At 41.2% G+C, this 18,480-nt stretch overlaps 1 protein-coding gene across 1 annotated transcript in view; it reads left to right on the forward strand.

Moving 5' to 3' along the window:
- The window catches only part of glra1 (glycine receptor, alpha 1), a gene marked incomplete at both ends in the record, with an annotated part of 36,735 nt that overhangs the window by 8,094 nt on the left and 10,161 nt on the right, over positions 1-18,480 (forward strand). The window contains 5 exons of the mRNA XM_080526782.1: positions 5,099-5,137; positions 11,196-11,263; positions 14,970-15,193; positions 16,093-16,175; positions 16,636-16,773. Coding sequence (XP_080382908.1) covers positions 5,099-5,137; positions 11,196-11,263; positions 14,970-15,193; positions 16,093-16,175; positions 16,636-16,773 — 552 coding nt within the window. The remainder of the gene's footprint in view (positions 1-5,098; positions 5,138-11,195; positions 11,264-14,969; positions 15,194-16,092; positions 16,176-16,635; positions 16,774-18,480) is intronic.

The following is an 18,480-nucleotide window of genomic DNA, read 5'->3' on the forward strand; positions in this document are numbered from 1 at the left end:
AGGACTGAGGCAACCCTCCAGATTCTTTACATATTTATATATATTTAGTTATTTACTATTTAGACGAGCAATCCAAAATGTAGTTGAACTCTTCATACTTGACCCAAATTCCAAAATGTTCACCAGTAATGATCCATGCACCTCTTAGTTCAGGTGGCATATTATGAATTATATGACATCATTATATAAAATATATATAGTATAAATATACAGTGTGTATAATTAATAACCCTTAATTTGGGAAGACATGGCACAATAATGAACTCAAATGATATACCATATAAGACAACAATGACATGAATTTACTAACTTAACTTGACCCACACAAACAGCCACACAATAAACGTCTGGCTCTGATTACCCATCAAAGATACTAGATTTGTATTCAACAACATTTGAACAAACTCTACTATGAGACTACTCTGTCCATGTCTACTTGTTTGGCCTATAATATTTTACAGCAGTTATAGGTGTAAGAAGTTACTGCTATATAAATAAAGCTTTACTTACTTACTTACTTACTTACTTACTTACTTACTTACTTACTTACTTACTATTGCCTAAGTATAATCTCAGTCTCAGAACCACGTCTACTCATACAACGTATCTCTTCACTATTCTCATTGCACACATATATCGACTTACATTAGATTATTTTGTAATTAATATTTATATGAACTATAGCATTATGATTTCACCATGCCCATATAAAAGTTATGTGTATATAGGAATCTACTCTATGATTGTGTATTCTAATGCACTGTAACATAAATCAAAAGTGCAGTTCAGTGTAACTACCTCTGAAACTGTAACCTCTGAAACTGCTTGATACAGGATCAGTAGCGACCAACAGCACAGACTAAATAATCAACACTCCCATCCTTCAAGCAACTGCAAATAGGTGTGATATTTACTAATACTAAACTAAATTATTTAAATTATTAAATCCCTAAATCATTGAATAATCATTTAATGCTTAAAGTACACTAATGGTACATTTACACCAACAATTTCCTAATGTAGATTTCTAATGCATATTCAAGAGATGAATCCAACTTAATAACGTAATGTAATTATGTTAATTGTATGGCTAGTGTGTGGCGACCTATTGTCATGGGAGGGGCCAATCTGAAATTCGGGTTTGTCATGCCTGTCAGGTCAACACCATGCTGTTGCTGTCGGCTTCCAACATTTTTTTTGTCCTTTGCCAGCGAAGGACATTAATCACATCCATGAAATAAGCAGCCTGACAGGCCATTTCTTAATAAACTTTTGAAAGTGCACACTGTCCAAAAAATGTTTTCAGTCAGCACTTAGAAATAATGGAGGGTTGCTTAGTTGCTTATAAGCTAAACACAGTGGAATGTCAGAACTGGAGCAAGATTCTTTCCCGAGCTCTTGCTGGGGATACACACCTCATCAAATTACCACCAACCCTGCTAATTTGGTGGCACAGCAACAGTGAAAAAAACAGGGGGAGGAAAAAAAGATGAGAATTGCCTGAAGCTACGAATGTGCCGGCATGAGAGGAAATTACACTGATCATGACTGGGGCTCGCTGTGGGAAACCCTTCACACTGACTTAGCAGCTTTCCTATTGGAACGGAAGGGGAAATATCCTGACACATTTGGGACATCCCAAGTATGAGATCCATGAGATCTTCTCCTCTTAATTCATTTTACGCCCTCTCTCTAACGCTCATCCCCCAACAATGGTGAAGGTTAAGGTAGTCAGATTATTCCCCCCCACCCCCTCCCGCACCCTCACTCCATGCCTCCTTTGTATGCAAAGCTTGTTTACAGATCAAAATGATATGTGAAACAAATTGGAATTCCCCCCCCCCCCTCCCCATTGGTGGTCACAGAGCTTGAAGAGCAGGTGGTGGTAGTTCCTCAGTTAGCGGGGACCGCTAGGTAGGGCTCCTCTAATCTACGAGGCCCGCAGTGATGAATGGCGCAGAGCGCAGCTGTAGACTCCAGTCTCCGCTTTAACCTTGTCCCTCCTCATCAGTCACAGTGAGGTGCAGCGGGGTCGACAACCATGAGGTTGCACAGATTCCACCAAAATATCGTCACCCTGGGTCGCTTTCTTTCCCGATGCCTCAGTCCCCTCAGTCCCTCTCTCCACAAACTCCCCTCTCAGAGCCCCTGCCACACCGCATTAACAGTGATGATCAGTGTAACAGCTTTAGAATGACTATGTCACTTTGCTTCTGAATGAGTTTTCTCGAGACAAGTGTACATGGGTAAATATACAGTCTGCTGCGGTATATTTACTGTTCTGCTTCTACCTCCTGGATGTCCTCCTGTATGTTTCTTATTACCTCTCTCCGCATCTCCTTCCTCATCGCTGTCTGAACCTGTAGAGATGACATATTATTAGCTGGTGGAGCTTGATGCTCATTTGGTGTTATCAGCACTTGTTTAATGAGACTTTAATAGGATTAATGGGAATACTGTAATGGGGGGGGGGGCAATGGGGGGTGGGGGGTGCTGGGGTAGCATTGTTCATATACAAATGTCAATGGTGAACCAACTGGACTGATTTGCTGACTATAGGAAATCCAACAATGTGGAACGGTACAATGCTTTATTTTCATGTACAGAGTGATAAACACCAACAATTAACTGGGTTACTTCCCCATAAATTACAGAGTAGACTTACTGGATCCCTTTTTGATTTTTTGGGGTGTCAAGAAATGTGTGCTTTGCTGTATTGCACGAGAATAGAATAGAGAATGTTAGAGTAGAATGTTAATATCGTTGCAGAGGTGACCTCCTCTTGAATTATGACAAAAATATTGATCATGTCTCAAAATCTAGCAGAAGCAGAGTTGAAAGGACATCGCAGAATATTTAATGGATAACATACTGTAGAAGTGAGCCAAGGAGGACAGGAGGACACAGCGTACAGTCAGTGGTCGCTGCAATACATAACATGGACATATCTGCTTCTACACAAAGCCAAACCAACCTCTTTTAACAAAATAGTATTCAAATGTATTGTTATGAACTGTATTATTAGTAGTCTGTTCTTGCTATTGCTATGAAGCATCTTGATACAAATACCCAGAAGGCTCAGTAATAATCAACAAGAGGATGCAAGGGCATTTGATTACTACATCTCTCATGTCACTGAAACATAATATGACTATGTTTAAAGGGTATTTTCAGTTCCATGTGTGGTGGGTCATTTGATTTCTAGCAATGGAAGTGAAAAAAGTAGACTCTATTAAGAGTGACTGTGACACACTAATTCTGACCCAAAGCGAATGTTTTTATTGTTCATAGTAGACATATTTAACTGTTGCATTTTGGGATCGCCCTTTTGTGAAATGGTGCCTGAATGTTAGGAGGTTGGGCCTGAATGTACATTTATATTTAAAGCTATTTATTGTACATTCTCTTTTCTGTACTGTATATTGAACAAAGCCTTTTATTTGATGTACCTCTGTGCAACACAAGGAGAATAGATTTTCGCACTGGTGGTAATTAGCCTTTACGAGAACGTAGCCTTCAACAAAGAAAACAATCAAAGCAGTGGTTTAATGTTGGGATGTGTTTTTTCAGACCGAGCACAAAGGATAAGCTGCAGCTTAGAATGACAAAGAGGGATAGCGGTGTGTTCAAAAAGAAGGAAAAATTGCCTTCACATGGATCTGGCCAGATTATAGAGTTTAAGTCACCTGTCTACAACAGTTCATGGTCATGGCGAATACTTTCCATCTATCTTAAGAACGATTTCCTTTTCTGGTGACACTGATAGATTGCAATATCCCACAAAGACTGCCGCTCAGTCTAGTCCCCATCCCTCACAATGGCAGTTGTCAGGTATAGAAATGCAGCCGCCTGTTTTACAAATTCAATGGGCCTCCGGTAGGAAAAATAGGATATTTATCAACACACGTCTGTGTTCACAATGTTTCATTGAATAATATTCTATGTTCTCACCGTTGACAAGAGAAAAAATAATTAGGATTGGAGTATTTTATATCCGCAACGAATGTCGTCTGGGAATGTGTTTTTTGTTGAAAATCCATTTTTACTAAATGTGTTTGCTCTAAAATGCTTCATGTTTGTGTTCAGATGTGTTCATACATGACTAGTATGTCTGGTTAACCACCTGACATCCTGCGCCTGTTGTAGATTCACTGTAGTAAAATGTAGAGTAACATATAAAAGTAAAGCGTGATCACTATTTACTATACGCCGAAGAAGCAAAAAAATGACATTGCAGCATGTCTTGGACGGTGATCATACCCTTGCTTGTTGTGTCCAATTGGTCAGAAGCCAAAAAAGTTTGGAATGACGCACAGTTACCCACGGTTACCCATGTTTAGAGCAACTTATGGTAATGTCATTTGGTAAGGTAATTAACGCAATGATTGGACTAACTACAGTTAGTGTAAAATAATGTTCATTTTTTTTAACCTCAGTCTCCAAGTCTTTCAAATCCGAGTGTGCTATACATTCTAATGTCTCACTTGGTCCAGAAAGGAAGGTTCCATTTGTTTTGTATTGCACAACTCTGCAGCCCAACAACAAGGGGTAGAACAATTCCATTTTAGAATATTTTCGATCCTGTTCATTCCAATGGAATTAGTTACTGGATTTCAGTTGCCAAATAAGAAAAGAGCATTTAAGGCCAAATGATGCAAACCTGTCTAAGCGAAGCCAGTTTGACATGTGGTCTTTGCATTTTCCCCCTTCTCCGATCTATTGCATCTCTTAGTGCATTTTGCTAACCCACCTCTGCCTCCCGTGAAGAGATCTGCATTGCACCCCCTCCCCTCCTCTCATCTCTATGCATCGCCTCTCCTCTCCTGCCCGCTATAGCGTTGTTGACAACCTCGTGCATCCCTCCTTCCCGCTCTGCCTTCAGTATGTCGGCCTCTACGTCCGCTGCCACACACTTACCAGTCTGAAGTGTTGGCAAGTGTGATATTTGCATAACTTGTAGCCATGTTTAAAAAAATATGTAATAATAAAAAATACAAATAAAAGTGTGTTCTTATTGTTGTTTTCCGCAATGAGAAAAACAACATCAATACTTGGTGTTAGAATGTGATGTGTTTAATCCTGATCTCTTTTTCATTAGACCCACAAGGCACCAAATCAGAAGCTTCTCACAAGAAAGGTACTTTCTTTCTTTTCATCATGGATTATGAAAGTCACTTCCGTTTCCGATTAAAGTCATTAAGAATGGAAAAAATACGAAAAAGTCACATTGAATTTGTACGCTTAGAATGGATTTAAGAGTTGATTGTCATTGTATGATATGTGGATTATCAGTTAATAGGCTTATTGTCAATTAACTTTTAGGGAGATTGTTGTTGTTGTTGTTATTGTTCTTGTTGTTGTTGTTGAACAGCTGGCAATAGAGCAATTAGTCAAGCACAATTGTCGAAATGTCAGCAATTTTTCAAGCTTTTTCACTTTATGTTGACATGGAAATTGTTCTTCTCTAATGTGTTCTCTAATTGTTGTTTTAGAGAGGACAATTTGAATATAATACAAGAAATATTACCTTTCAGTAAAAGCAAGCTTTTTATCTTTTGTTTGCTTGATTGTTAGACTATAATGATATACAGTATGTATATTAGAGTATAATGATATACACTATGTATATTTGATTCTCACATGGAGAAGATCGGTGATTGTCCTATTGTCGTGATTACAATGGGTGACTAATGCAATGGACTACACCATTTAGTTCTAGTCTAAAGACAGTCTAGTCTAAAGACATCAATTACTACTTGACCTTATTTTGAACAAGATATTGTCTGCTACGATTGACAAGAATGATTAGCAACATGTCTGATTTTTGGCTTCAAAGTTGCATATTAACTAGTCATTTAGAATGAAGGGGTAGAAAGGCTACATTGCATCACTACTTGTTATTTATCTGTTGAAATGTGGATTATTTTAGATGGTAAGCTCTTTGGGAAAATGTGTGTGTGTGTGTGTGTGTGTGTGTGTGTGTGTGTGTGTGTGTGTGTGTGTGTGTGTGTGTGTGTGTGTGTGTGTGTGTGCGCGCCTGCCTGCCTGCACGCGTGTGTGTGTGTGTGTGTGTGTGTGTGTGTGTGTGTATGTGTGTGTGTGTGTGTGTGTGTGTGCCTGCCTGCGCACCTTTGTATGATTGTGTTATAGTCACCTGACACAGACACACTGCTGAACAGATGGATGACTGCCTCTAGATTGGTGCCATTTATTTCACCTGATCTACTCTCTTGGTAAAGAACGACTGGGGAAATAAAATGTGCTTATCCCCTAGCTGTGGATTCAATATACTCAATGGAATACTTGAGCCTTATTTTCTTGTCATGATTGTTATTGACTCCTTGCACAACTTTTAAACGAGTTTGAAATCAGCAGTCCAATCCAAGCTGAAACAAAGAACTATCACCTTACTTCTAATCCACTGAGCCAAGCTGCTTTGCTTTAGCCTTATCACATGAAAATGTCAGTTTGGAAGGCGAAAGGGAGAGAGGAAGAAAGGGAGAGAGAGAGAGGGACAGAGAGAGAGAGGGAGGGAGAGAGGGAGAGAAAGAGGGAGAGAGGGAGAGAGAGAGAGAAAGAGAGAGGGAGAGAGAGAGAGGGACAGAGAGAGAGAGGGAGAGAAAGAGGGCGAGAGGGAGAGAGAGATAGAAAGAGAGAGGGAGAGAGGGAAAGAGGGAGAGCTCATTCAGCAAATCCTGCAGGTCAGACCGTGAGGGCTCTGCAGCGCTAGATTTTGATTAGAGCAGAATTCTTTACTCGGATGTTCAGCATACAATGTACACGACTCATCCCTGGAGTCAGGTTTTATGTAGATTCATGCTAGGCCCATAGCTATTTGTCTTCCAACACATCCAGTGCTCTCCCACTAGGGAAGCTTATGAAAGGCCATAGGGTCTGTCTCTGCATATTTTCGTATGATGAATACATTTTCCCATTCATCAAACCTTCCCTGATTGTAGATTATATGCATCATTAATGGATTATGCTGTTTGATTATGGCTATCAGGGTAAACAAATGGTTTGACAAATTCAGTCAACCATGTTGTGACTACAGTAGGTTGCAGGCAGTGCATTTATCATGTCAGATATACTGCACACACAACGGATTCACTCCAACAGTTATATCACATTACAATGTCTGATGGTGTACTGGCAAACATGTGACTGTCACTGGTAAATATCTTTATACTGTATCAAAAGTAAGAACAAGGATGAATGACCATGTATTTAGCTGTCTGGTTATTGTTTGATAAGTGATACCAATATGTAATAAATAAATAAAAATAATAAACATTAGAAATGTCCAATATCAGCTGAAATGATCGACTGACCGCAGGATCATTTGATTCTTCCTTGTCAAGACAGAACCTCACTCAGTTGATTGCTTGAGCAGAGCACTGATACAGCTCAGAGTCGTGATTGTACATTCACGTCTCCCTCTTAAGATGATTAAAATACCAAGCGAAGAGTCAAACGTCTTCCCCCAACGGTAGCTAAACCACTGACTGATTTATTTGATGCCCCCGCACACCAGCGCCCCAAGTAATCCAGTGGAATAATGCCCCAGTCAACTCTTCTCTCCAGCCTGGATCCCGTGGCAGAGACCTGCTATTGATTTATGTCGTTCTGGAGTCACACCCCTCCAAGGCTGTCATGTCCTCCCATCAGTCACTGCTAGCCCCAGGCCCAGGAAAAGGAGTCTGGGTAATTTAGTTGCCTGTCATTACTTATAGGCATGTGACACAGCAAACTCTGAGGCTCTTACCATAGCAAAGCAAGCAATCCAGCCAGTCAGCCAGCCAGCCAGTCAGAGAACAGGTGATCTAACCAGGGATACCTTTCTATCCATTCACCCCCCTGAATTTGAATACATCTCACCTTGTAATGAGACAAACCCCTCTGGCATATGGAGGCTGGCTATGGATGGATGTGTAGTAATGGCTTTTTCTCTGCTCCTGAATGCCAAATCAGGGAAAGTTTCTCCCACAAAAAGTTGACTTTCTGTAAAGTTGGTGATGGATGGGAGAATCCATAGCTGAGAAACGTACCATTTTTCATGTTGCATTCCAATTAAAATGTGACAGAAATGTTTTCTTGGCCACTGATTGCCGTTCATCTCATAAAGCCGAACATCAAAAATGTATGTTCCATAGGTTGTACTGTGTGGTAAATGTATGTTCCATAGGTTGTACTGTGAGGTAAATGTATGTTCCATAGGTTGTACTGTGAGGTATTGTCACACGCAAAGCTTGTTTACATACAGTAGTAAAATATGTATTGTCTTTGGAAATTAAGGAAAAAGGCTTGAAATGTATCTTGACACAAATTAAGCAAAAAAAAAGAAAGTTGCTTTCAGCATACTATCACCACCAATGTTATTGTTGATGCAGGTATTCGATACCAGTTAGAAATTGTCTAGCTCATACTGTGTGTGTGTGTGTGTGTGTGTGTGTGTGTGTGTGTGTGTGTGTGTGTGTGTGTGTGTGTGTGTGTGTGTGTGTGTGTGTGTGTGTGTTCGACCGGATATTTATGCATTGAGAACAGCAAACTGTCCGGCGTTTCAGCTCAGGTGTCTGCACATAATGAAAAACCAGCTTAAGGAATAACACTTTTCTCCCCAGCTTGTATGTGTAAAATGAGTTGTGCTCCACTTCCTTGTGCATGTTTGGAATATATATTAGTTCAATAACATTGCTTTGCAGACACCTTAGAGGTACAAACGAAGCAATATCAATATTTAATGTCTCATGGCCATTCTATCTTTTGCTGAAGCCAGCTCAATTGTAAAGTGATCCGGTAGAATTCTGTATTTTATTCATATAACAATTTGAAAGCCCTACTTTACTATGGCTGCTTGTTAAGCACTTGTTGTTTAGTTTTAAAATCAATTCTACTCGCCCCATGGAACAAAGGTGTCATTTGGTTGAAATTATATGTGCAAATTGGACACAGAATTTACATTGTTAAGTAAAGCAATGACAATTAAGGCATGCCAATCCCCAAGATACCCATGTTTTACACACCTGCGATGACTGATGCAGCATACAGTAATACTACCTTCAATACTGTTACCTGTACCTCCACTACTGCAGCAGGAATACTACCTCCATACTGTTACCTGTACCTCCACTACTGCAGCAGTAAGGAGCTTGTTGATCTACCATTCTTCATTCTGTCTAGTTTCTGGTCAGTTAGCAGTTAATGTCGGCCTAGAATGATGTGAGTACAGGACACAGTGCTGATGGGTTGAGCTGTTAATTAGTAAACCCACTGCTGGTCAGTTGTATTGGGATTGTGGTTAAGCAGTAGTTCCCTTGCACAGAGAGCTGAACCTACAGTACATTCAGATGTATATGTAGTCATTATTCTAGGAGGAAATGAATCATGAATGGATGTGTCCCAATGTCTTAAAGCTTAGTAAACTTACTTCATTATGTCGAAATGATCACATACTATATTGGATGTATAGGTGTTAAGTTGACAGAAGCGTTTGGTGCCTGGTACAGTACGGTATGTGGGTAGCTAAGGCCACGGACGTCTCTAAGCACCACGGCGGGAGGCAACAAAGAATTTGTTTCATTTTGGTTTATCGCCGTTGTCACTTGTTTCTAATGAAAGTGGGGGTGAGGAAGCAAGGGACTGAATGGGAAGGACACCTCAGCAGAGCTCCGCACATCCCTTCTGCAGCGGTGTGTCGCTGGGTCTCCTCTCTACGACGGCCTTGTTTGCAGGGGTCTGGTCCATTTGTCAAAAACATGGTAACGCAAATCATTATGGGCTACAGTATGAGTCACCCTCTCTCTCTCTTTCTCTTTCTCTCTCTCTCTCCCTCTCTCCCTCTTTCTCACTCTCTCCCTCTGCTTTGACAGTTAATGAGCTGTCGTTTTCTCTCTCCCTCCCTCCCTCCCTCCCTCCCTCATTGGAGGCCCATGAAATAATCTGCGGTGGAGGAGGAGGAGGAGAGGAGGACAGTAGATTCCCCCTAGCTTTGCGTCACACACTAGGAATGTCAAGAAAAGACAAATGATTACATTCTCTTCCTCCGCAGCCGTGAAAAGAAAGACCTAAACATGGCTTGGTAGGAATACGGTGTGAAGCCAGAATCCATCCATAGAAAACATGCTGGACTATACTGTGTAATATGGTGTCAATGTCAAGGTTAATGTTACTTGCATTCATGCTATGCATGCACATTCCAACAGATTTGTATGACTTTGTGAGTTCTTTGTAACAATATTATTACTGTTTTACTGTGGGCACTCTATTACTGTTGGTTTAATTACATGGTGTACCTTATGTTTGATATTATATTTGCTTTATATATTTTTTTCCAATCCTGTGATTGGAGTGTGGATTATGTGTGTGTGTGTGTGTGTGTGTGTGTGTGTGTGTGTGTGTGTCTCAAATGATCTGCTGTTACACTGCCTGCAGCAGCTGTGAGACTTTGACAGAGAGAATAATTGGCCATCAAAATAATTCAGACCCCCAGTTCATTGTGGCCGCGAGGCATCTGAATTAGAGGAGCCCGGAAACGTTAAACATGGGTTTGTGTTCAAAGTGCATGTTCTGACCGTATATGTTGACAGAGAGTATGACATAATGACTATGCTTTCTCTTATGTTGACCACAGTTTTTGTCCCTCAAATTGTCATGCTGCTGGAGAAGAAATTATGGATGTTTTTTTTATTTTATTTAAATTTGATACAACATTAATAAGTTAGTCTCTGATTGACAAAATGATAGCTTTGTGGCTTTATGTCGAATTCCTGGCAATGAAGAGGGTTTTCCTGGAATTGGTGCTCAATATGATTGACCGTTTTAAGCAATATCACTCATGTCCTGAGGGCGGAGGGCTAGACTGTGTGCTGCTCTCCTCCCAGACCTCATTGAAAGTCAACTCTCGTCACTGGGTAATCACATTTGTGTTTGTACAACCAGGTAATACAGGCTTCAATGGACACTCACTACAACCCAATGATATTTGCTCTAACCTTGAAGCTATCATCTGAAAACAACCTTGGTATCTCTGAGGAGCTTTTTATTCTGATGTTCTTAGAAATAATATTCAAAATTACTGTTTTTTCATTGATTTAATGTAATTCCACTTTTGTAGACAGCCTAAAGAGCTAAGGGGAATCTGAATGTTTTGACTGTTTTGTAATATATTGTGTATCTTTGTTTTTCTTCCTTCACAGGTCCCCCTGTAAACGTAACATGCAACATTTTTATCAACAGTTTTGGGTCTATTGCTGAAACAACAATGGTGAGTCCAATATGTTGAATTCCAGTTTAAAATTTGCCATTGATATTGCTTACTTAATTTCTAAGATAGATACTAGGTACTATTCGATAACTATTTATGTTTTCAATACTATGTGGACTTGCATAATTGTGACACGTTCCAGTGTTTTGGTCCACGTGTCGGTATACGATTTAATGTTTGGACGTTTCTTTTGAAAAATGTGAATACATTTCCGCGTTGTTGAAAATCAATGACAGATCGCTAGTCAACTAACACAGCTTGTTTTGTGAGCCTGCTAACAATGTAAAGTAGTGTTCTATTTAACTAGGTAGCAGTGGGGATTACTCACCCAATCACATTGCGTTGCAGTATTTTGGCTTGACTAGCAAGTTTGTTGTTGTGATTCTCAACAACGTTGAAATGTATTTCCGTGTTTCAAAATAAAAGTCTGAACATTTTGATTGGTTGCCGACATGCAAACCAAAACACTAGAGCGTGTCACAGTTATTCCTCTAAAAATGTGAATTAATTGAAATAATGATGGCCTTACTGATGTAGTATGCAGTGTGCCAAAGTTGTCCTTTGGAAAAGCCAGTGGTGCCATGTGAATATTTACATTTTCACTGGCTCATTGTGCCCTCCATTCAAAACAACATTTGAAGGGGGGATCATATCCCATTTGTGCACAATGATATGGGTGAAATTCCTCTGTGCTCAGATGGGGAAATTATTCAGCCACATTTAATAGAAAATCCATTAGGTAGAAATACTACAAAATCATCAGTCGGTCCATATTACTTTCAAGCTAGAGCATAATATGCTCGCTAGAGTGTATATTGTGGTGAATATATTGTAAATTGTTTTTATGTTGTATGTTGTTTGAATCGATTTGTGCTCTGCTAGAAAGCCTGGTCAGTACTTCAAACACAAATTAAATTTAACAAAAAAACAATATCCAGATGACACCATCATTAAAGAGGCAATCTGTGATTGGTACAACCACTTTTTTTTTTACTTTTAAATGATTTATATATAGTCATTGATTCTTGAAGAGTAAAACGTATACATGCCTCATGAGTCCAATAAGTTAAACTGTCTTAAAACTGAACATGTCATCTCATAGGTGGCCAGTCCTTGCATCCGTAGTTGCATCTATGAATTTGAGATGCTCTCCAGCCCCATCCATCAGCTGTTTACCCACAAAAGTAGGCAGAGTGACCGCTTTGTTAATGTTGTTGGAATCCCAGAATGCCCCTGTAATGGTCTGGAGGAGCAAACAAAGAAGGTTCGGCCCCTACACACTAAGCCAAGTCTCCCATGTGACGCATCAGTGGAGCTGCTTTAAAACCGCTGCTGACTGCAGAAACTCCTCATGCAGAACAAATGCACGATTTTCCACTCTTTTCCTCCTACACGACCAGTGGAATTGATCCGAGTTTCCAAGTGCTCTCATTCACACTAAACGCAAGTGGAGAAAGGTTTGGGGGGGGGGGGGGGGGGGGGGTTTGAAACTATAGAGAATGACATCGATAAATCTTTAGTGCTTATAGGCTGCGGAGAACAATGTTTCATGCCGTAATGATCCAACCGGCTCGGTCCACTATAGGGACCCTGCTTATATCCCCCCGGCCCCTCCTGCCGTCCTAATTGTTTACCCTGTCTTAAAGGTACGACCCCCCAGGGACTATCCCAGTGGCTATTTAATTAGCTGCTCTGCTCTTTCATTTTCTTCTGCGGGCTAGGGGAGTCAACGCATAAATCGCAAAGTCTGTCATTCGTTACTGGAGTTGTTTGCAACCGAGAAGTCATGTGACTGGCCAAACTTTTCAAATATGTCACAGTCAGGAGTGGATTTGGCCTTCGGCTTGAATCCCATTATGTGTGGACTGTTGTCATAAATCAGTTAGCCCGAAAGAAATCACACCAAGATATATGAGTGCGCCGCGGTTTTCTGCTGATGAATGTGAGACAACTGTATTCTTTCTAAGCTAACAACACCACAGGGATAATCATGATGGGGGTAATACTGTTAGAGCCACTGTAAGATGTGTTCCATCTACCATGAAAGTATTCCACCTAAAAACATGGAAACAAAGGAACAAATGTTTCCCAGGACATTTTCACATGCAAATTGCACCTGATGTCTGTAGTGCTCAGAGAATGACATTCCGTTGTGTGCTGCTGGCTGTCCATCAGCTATCAGCGTCATAGTAGGACGCTGGCAAAAATAGTCAGTGCAGTCAGGTACTCCTGTAGTAAGGTACTCCTGTAGTAAGGTACTCCTGTAGTAAGGTACTCCTGGGCAGAACCAAGGACTTGTGTCGACACCTCTGGCGTTAAAAACAGCAGTGTTTTCCAAGACCTACAGAAATCGATGATAGAGAGCCCTAGCTGCTGGGTGGGGCAACGTCGGGGTTCTTTTAAATCCCATGGCGTCTAGATTTCTTCCTGATTCAGTGCACACCTCTACTAGTCTGGGGAAGCAGATGTGTTGTCAGGATGTGTGAGACATAGCCTCCCTACCGTGGGACATTATGTTATAACAGCGTAGAGCATTAGAATATTTGTGTTGTTGCTGGGGGGATTTTCATCATTCATCCAAGTTATTCAAAGCGATGCGTCCTCTAGTGTCGGGAGGGTTGATTTTTTCCAATCAAAAAGAAGGCCATCCTTTTTCCTCGTAAACTCATTTTCATCCTTGAAATTCACCTAATAAACAGGCCACCTTCTGTCAGAATAATTGCGGGGAAAATGTCCTTCTAATGTTTTGGCTGATTGCCATTTGAAAGGTCACCTGCCGCACCGTGGTGGGCTGATATGCCATCCCATGGTACATTACTGCACAGACAGCTTAATGATCATTATGGAATGATAGAACTGGTTGCCCATATTCTAGAATAATTGTCAATTACCATGGAATGTTGTGGCTAAATGCCACAGCTTCATGAAGGCTATTTTGGTTTTTCAAAGAGACATTTATTAAATAAACAATCAACAATAAACCACCATTTATATCCTCTGCATGAAGGATCCTGCTACCTCAATGCATGACTTTTCTCTACCTGCAAAAGCAAACCTTTGATGTCTTTTTCTTTTTACTTGACTGTTTTATGTCTAAATGCACAGTTTTTTATGTAAAAAAAAAAACGAATGTAAAGCCAAAATAATGTAAAGCCATCCTTAAGTCTGCATACCAATACTGCCACGTGTCTGCGCTTCATTAAGTGTGCCTAGAATAATGGAACCAAATAAATAGTAAGTGAAAGAAATCCTCATTGCAAACAAGTTTAATCAAGCACACCTTGTGGTAATACGTGTTTTGCCTGGTACAATGGAACCAATGAAATAGTCCCAAAAGTGCCAATTGTAATCTTAATCAAGCACACTTCAAATACATTACGTGATCTTAGAATTATACGGTTCTATCTCCGTCTAGGGTAGTTCAGAGATATTGAGCGTCAATGTTTTTACATTCCATTATGTTTTGTGAGATGGAACCTTTGTATTTTATGAATTACTAACTCAAAAATGTCAACATAAAAAAAAAAAAAAAACAACAGGCATTAATAAACACCCAAGGGATCAGATTATGTAAAAAACTAAATTTGGACAAAAATGGAGATAGAACCTTATAATTCTAACGTCACGATTACACAAGTATATAACTGTATGTATTTGACCCAGGTGAGCCATGCATGTGCCCTGACATATCCCTTCTGTGTCCCAGGATTACAGAGTGAACATTTTCCTGAGACAGCAGTGGAATGACCCCCGGCTGGCCTACAGTGAATACCCAGACGACTCTCTGGACCTAGACCCCTCTATGTTGGACTCGATTTGGAAACCTGATCTGTTCTTCGCCAACGAGAAGGGGGCCAATTTCCACGAAGTCACAACTGACAACAAGTTGCTAAGGATTTCTAAAAACGGCAATGTGCTATATAGTATAAGGTAACCGTAATTCCATACTGTGTCTTCCTTCTTTGATCGGTGTCTCAGAGATACTCGAGGGTTACGGATGACAAATGTTTACCTCAGCTTTGCCTCTATATTGCTTTTGCTTGGGGTGAAAGGGAGTGATATTAGCATTCCCATAGCAACAAAAGTAATGCACTTGAGTGGTAGCGTTTCTTCAATGTGTTTGATCTGTTATCAAGCCTAGTGTTTAAGCCCTGTCCAGGCAGGGATAAGTTGATCTTTGTGAATAGCTATGGAAGGCAGTGAAGAGAGGCCTTCTCATTTGTTTACTTGACACCATCAAATCAACCCTCTACATCGGTTTGATCTTCCCCTGCACCTCCTCGGAAATGGAACCTGCTTTAGTGTTCTCTGTATTCTCAGATGGAGAAAAAAAAGCTGATAAATAATGACGATGTTACAAATATGATGTTATCTCACCCTGGCGGTACACACAATGTGACCACTGCTCCTCACACACACATCTGAAGATGACAGTAAATGTGTTTTCAGATATATAGGTTCAGCCACGGTTGTCGGCTGGTGCTTGTAAAGAGATGGTTTTTTTGTATTCATATTGTGAAATATCACTGTGCAGTAACAAGATTCAGACCTATGTTCTCTGTATTATGTTTCAGGAGTCCAATAATGTGCAAATGCAGCAAGTTTGTTTGGTTTATTAGCTTTGCACACGGACAGCAGCGAGCAGGCTTCTTCTTCTTTGTCATTGAAAAGACACCCTGAGAGCCTTCCATTACAGTGCATCCTGGGAGCCTTCCATTACAGTGCATCCTGGCAGTATTGTCGCAATGTGCTGCTATGCTTATGTTTGGAACAGTCTGTTATTAGGGCTAGCTTACGAATAAACAGTTGCTATCTGGACTTGTTCACAGAATCACGCTGATCTTAGCCTGCCCCATGGACCTGAAGAATTTCCCTATGGATGTGCAGACCTGTATTATGCAGCTGGAGAGCTGTGAGTACTCCATTACCTTTTTCTCGAAACGCAATGGGGGGAATGGGGGACGGGGACGTGGGGGGGTCGTATTTATATTGTGGCTCTTAGATGGATGTGGCCTTGGCGTGGCGGACAGCATTGATGAAAGGTGTGGTGATTTACGTGCACCTTCAGTAGAAACAGGAGTCAGGGGGGGACCTACTTCAACCTGCCAGTACTGGCTTCTGTACCCCTTTCAGATTATTATTATTATTTTTCTTTTTTTATTTACTTATTGTTCTCATAGGTGAGACAAATTCAAGCCGTATTTCTTTAGTATGTACAGTACACACTGTGGAACTCGAGTGGTTGAGTTGATCGATTGTGTGCACGGCCCCTTGATTATACTAGACTGTTATTTACTCTTTGTCGGCCTCGCCAGTAGTTTGAATATAAGGTGGTAAAGATCTGATCTGTGCTTATTCTGTCCCCCTGTCAGTTGGGTATACCATGAACGACCTCATATTCGAGTGGGACGAAAAAGGAGCCGTGCAGGTAGCTGACGGACTGACGTTACCTCAGTTCATCCTGAAAGAGGAGAAAGACCTGCGATACTGCACCAAGCACTACAACACAGGTTTGTCTGTTTCGTGACGTTAGAATTATAAGGTTCTATCTCAATTTTTGGTCAAAATTGAGTTTTTGACATAATCTGATCCATTAGGTGTTTATTAATGCCTGTGTGGTGTTATTTTTAAAATGTTGAATTTTTTTTAGTTAGTAATTCATAAAATACAAAGGTTCCATCTCATAAAACATAATGGAATGTAAAAACTTTGACGCTCAATATCTCTGAACTACCCTAAACGGAGATTATCATTCTAAGCTCACGGTTTGTCTCTCTCTGTCTCTTTCCCCATAGTCTGTTTTTTGTGTGTGTGTAGATATTTGCATGTTAAGCCCCCTTCTCTATTTTGGGATATTGTTGTCTGGGAAAGCATTACTGTATGTGGTGCATTGTTACATTGACACGTTAATGCATAAACATCCAGTAGAGGAAAGGAAGGGAAGTCCGTTGCCATGTTCTGTTCATCCTCCCTCAGCCTCATCAGTCCTGCACAAAACCATCTGTCCAGTCGACCTCGCCAGTCTGAATTCTTACACTCCAGATCAAATAGAAAAAATAGAAAGACTGAAGGCCAGTCCAGTTTGAATCGGATAGAAGAATGAGAGAGAAAAAAAAAAGCAACAATGGGTGAAAGAGCTGATTTCTTTTTATTTTCACACACACACACACACACACACACACACACACACACACACAGACACACACGCACACAGACACACACGCACACAAAATACTTAATATGTGGGGCCATAAAATCTTGATTATCTTAAATACTCCACCATCACTCAAAAGATGGCGACAGCTCCCAGCGACAGCCTGGATGATGGATTGTATCTGTCTGAGTGAAGAGTGGACTGGCAGCCTTGACATGCCTGAGTACAGCTGCATCTTGATGGCATGCTGAACCCTCCCCCCACACACACACACACACATACAGTCAGACTAATACAACACACACACACACACACACACACACACACAGGTACACACTGAGGCACAGCCCGGTCAGGGCGTGCTGCAGTATGTTGACTCTGTTCTGTTCTGCTCTGCCATTACTCTCTCAGTCCATTTTTTTCCTTCTTCTTTTTTTATATGTTGGTGAACACCAGTGAGGACCCCTCAGGGTCTTCCCTCACCCCGCCGTCCCCTCCCCTCTCCCCTCCTCTCCTCTCCTCTCCTCCCCTCTCCTCTCCCCTCCTCTCCTCTCCTCTCCTCCCCTCTCCTCTCCCCTCCTCTCCTCTCCTCTCCTCTCCTCTCCTCTCCTCTCCCCTCCTCTCCTCTCCTCTCCCCTCCTCTCCGCTCCTCTCCTCTCCTTCCAATCTTGGAGATGAATTCTTCAAGGACAGACTATCTCTCTCTCTCTCTCTCTCTCTCCCCTCTGCCCCACACCTTTTTCTCTTTCCCTCCCCCACCTATTTCTCTCCCTCTCTCTCTCTCTCTCTCTCTCTCTCTCTCTCTCTCTCTCTCTCTCTCTCTCTCTCTCTCTCTCTCTCTCTCTCTCTCTCTCTCTCTCTCCCCCTCCCTCCCCCTCTACACAACGTGGCCTATTATTCGCCAGCCATGCTGCACTAGTGTGTACGCGCTCTGCTGCTCCCCAATCAAGCATTAAAGGGGAATTAAAGTGTCGTTTTTCTCAAATTTATTAGCAGCAATCCATTGTGATGTGCAGAGAACATTCGTTGGCTCCAGCGCTTCGCACTTCAGCGTTCATCTACT

The sequence above is a fragment of the Nansenia antarctica genome, assembly GCF_963989245.1.
Source record: "Nansenia antarctica genome assembly, chromosome: 3".
Classification (NCBI taxonomy): Eukaryota; Metazoa; Chordata; class Actinopteri; order Argentiniformes; family Microstomatidae; genus Nansenia; species Nansenia antarctica.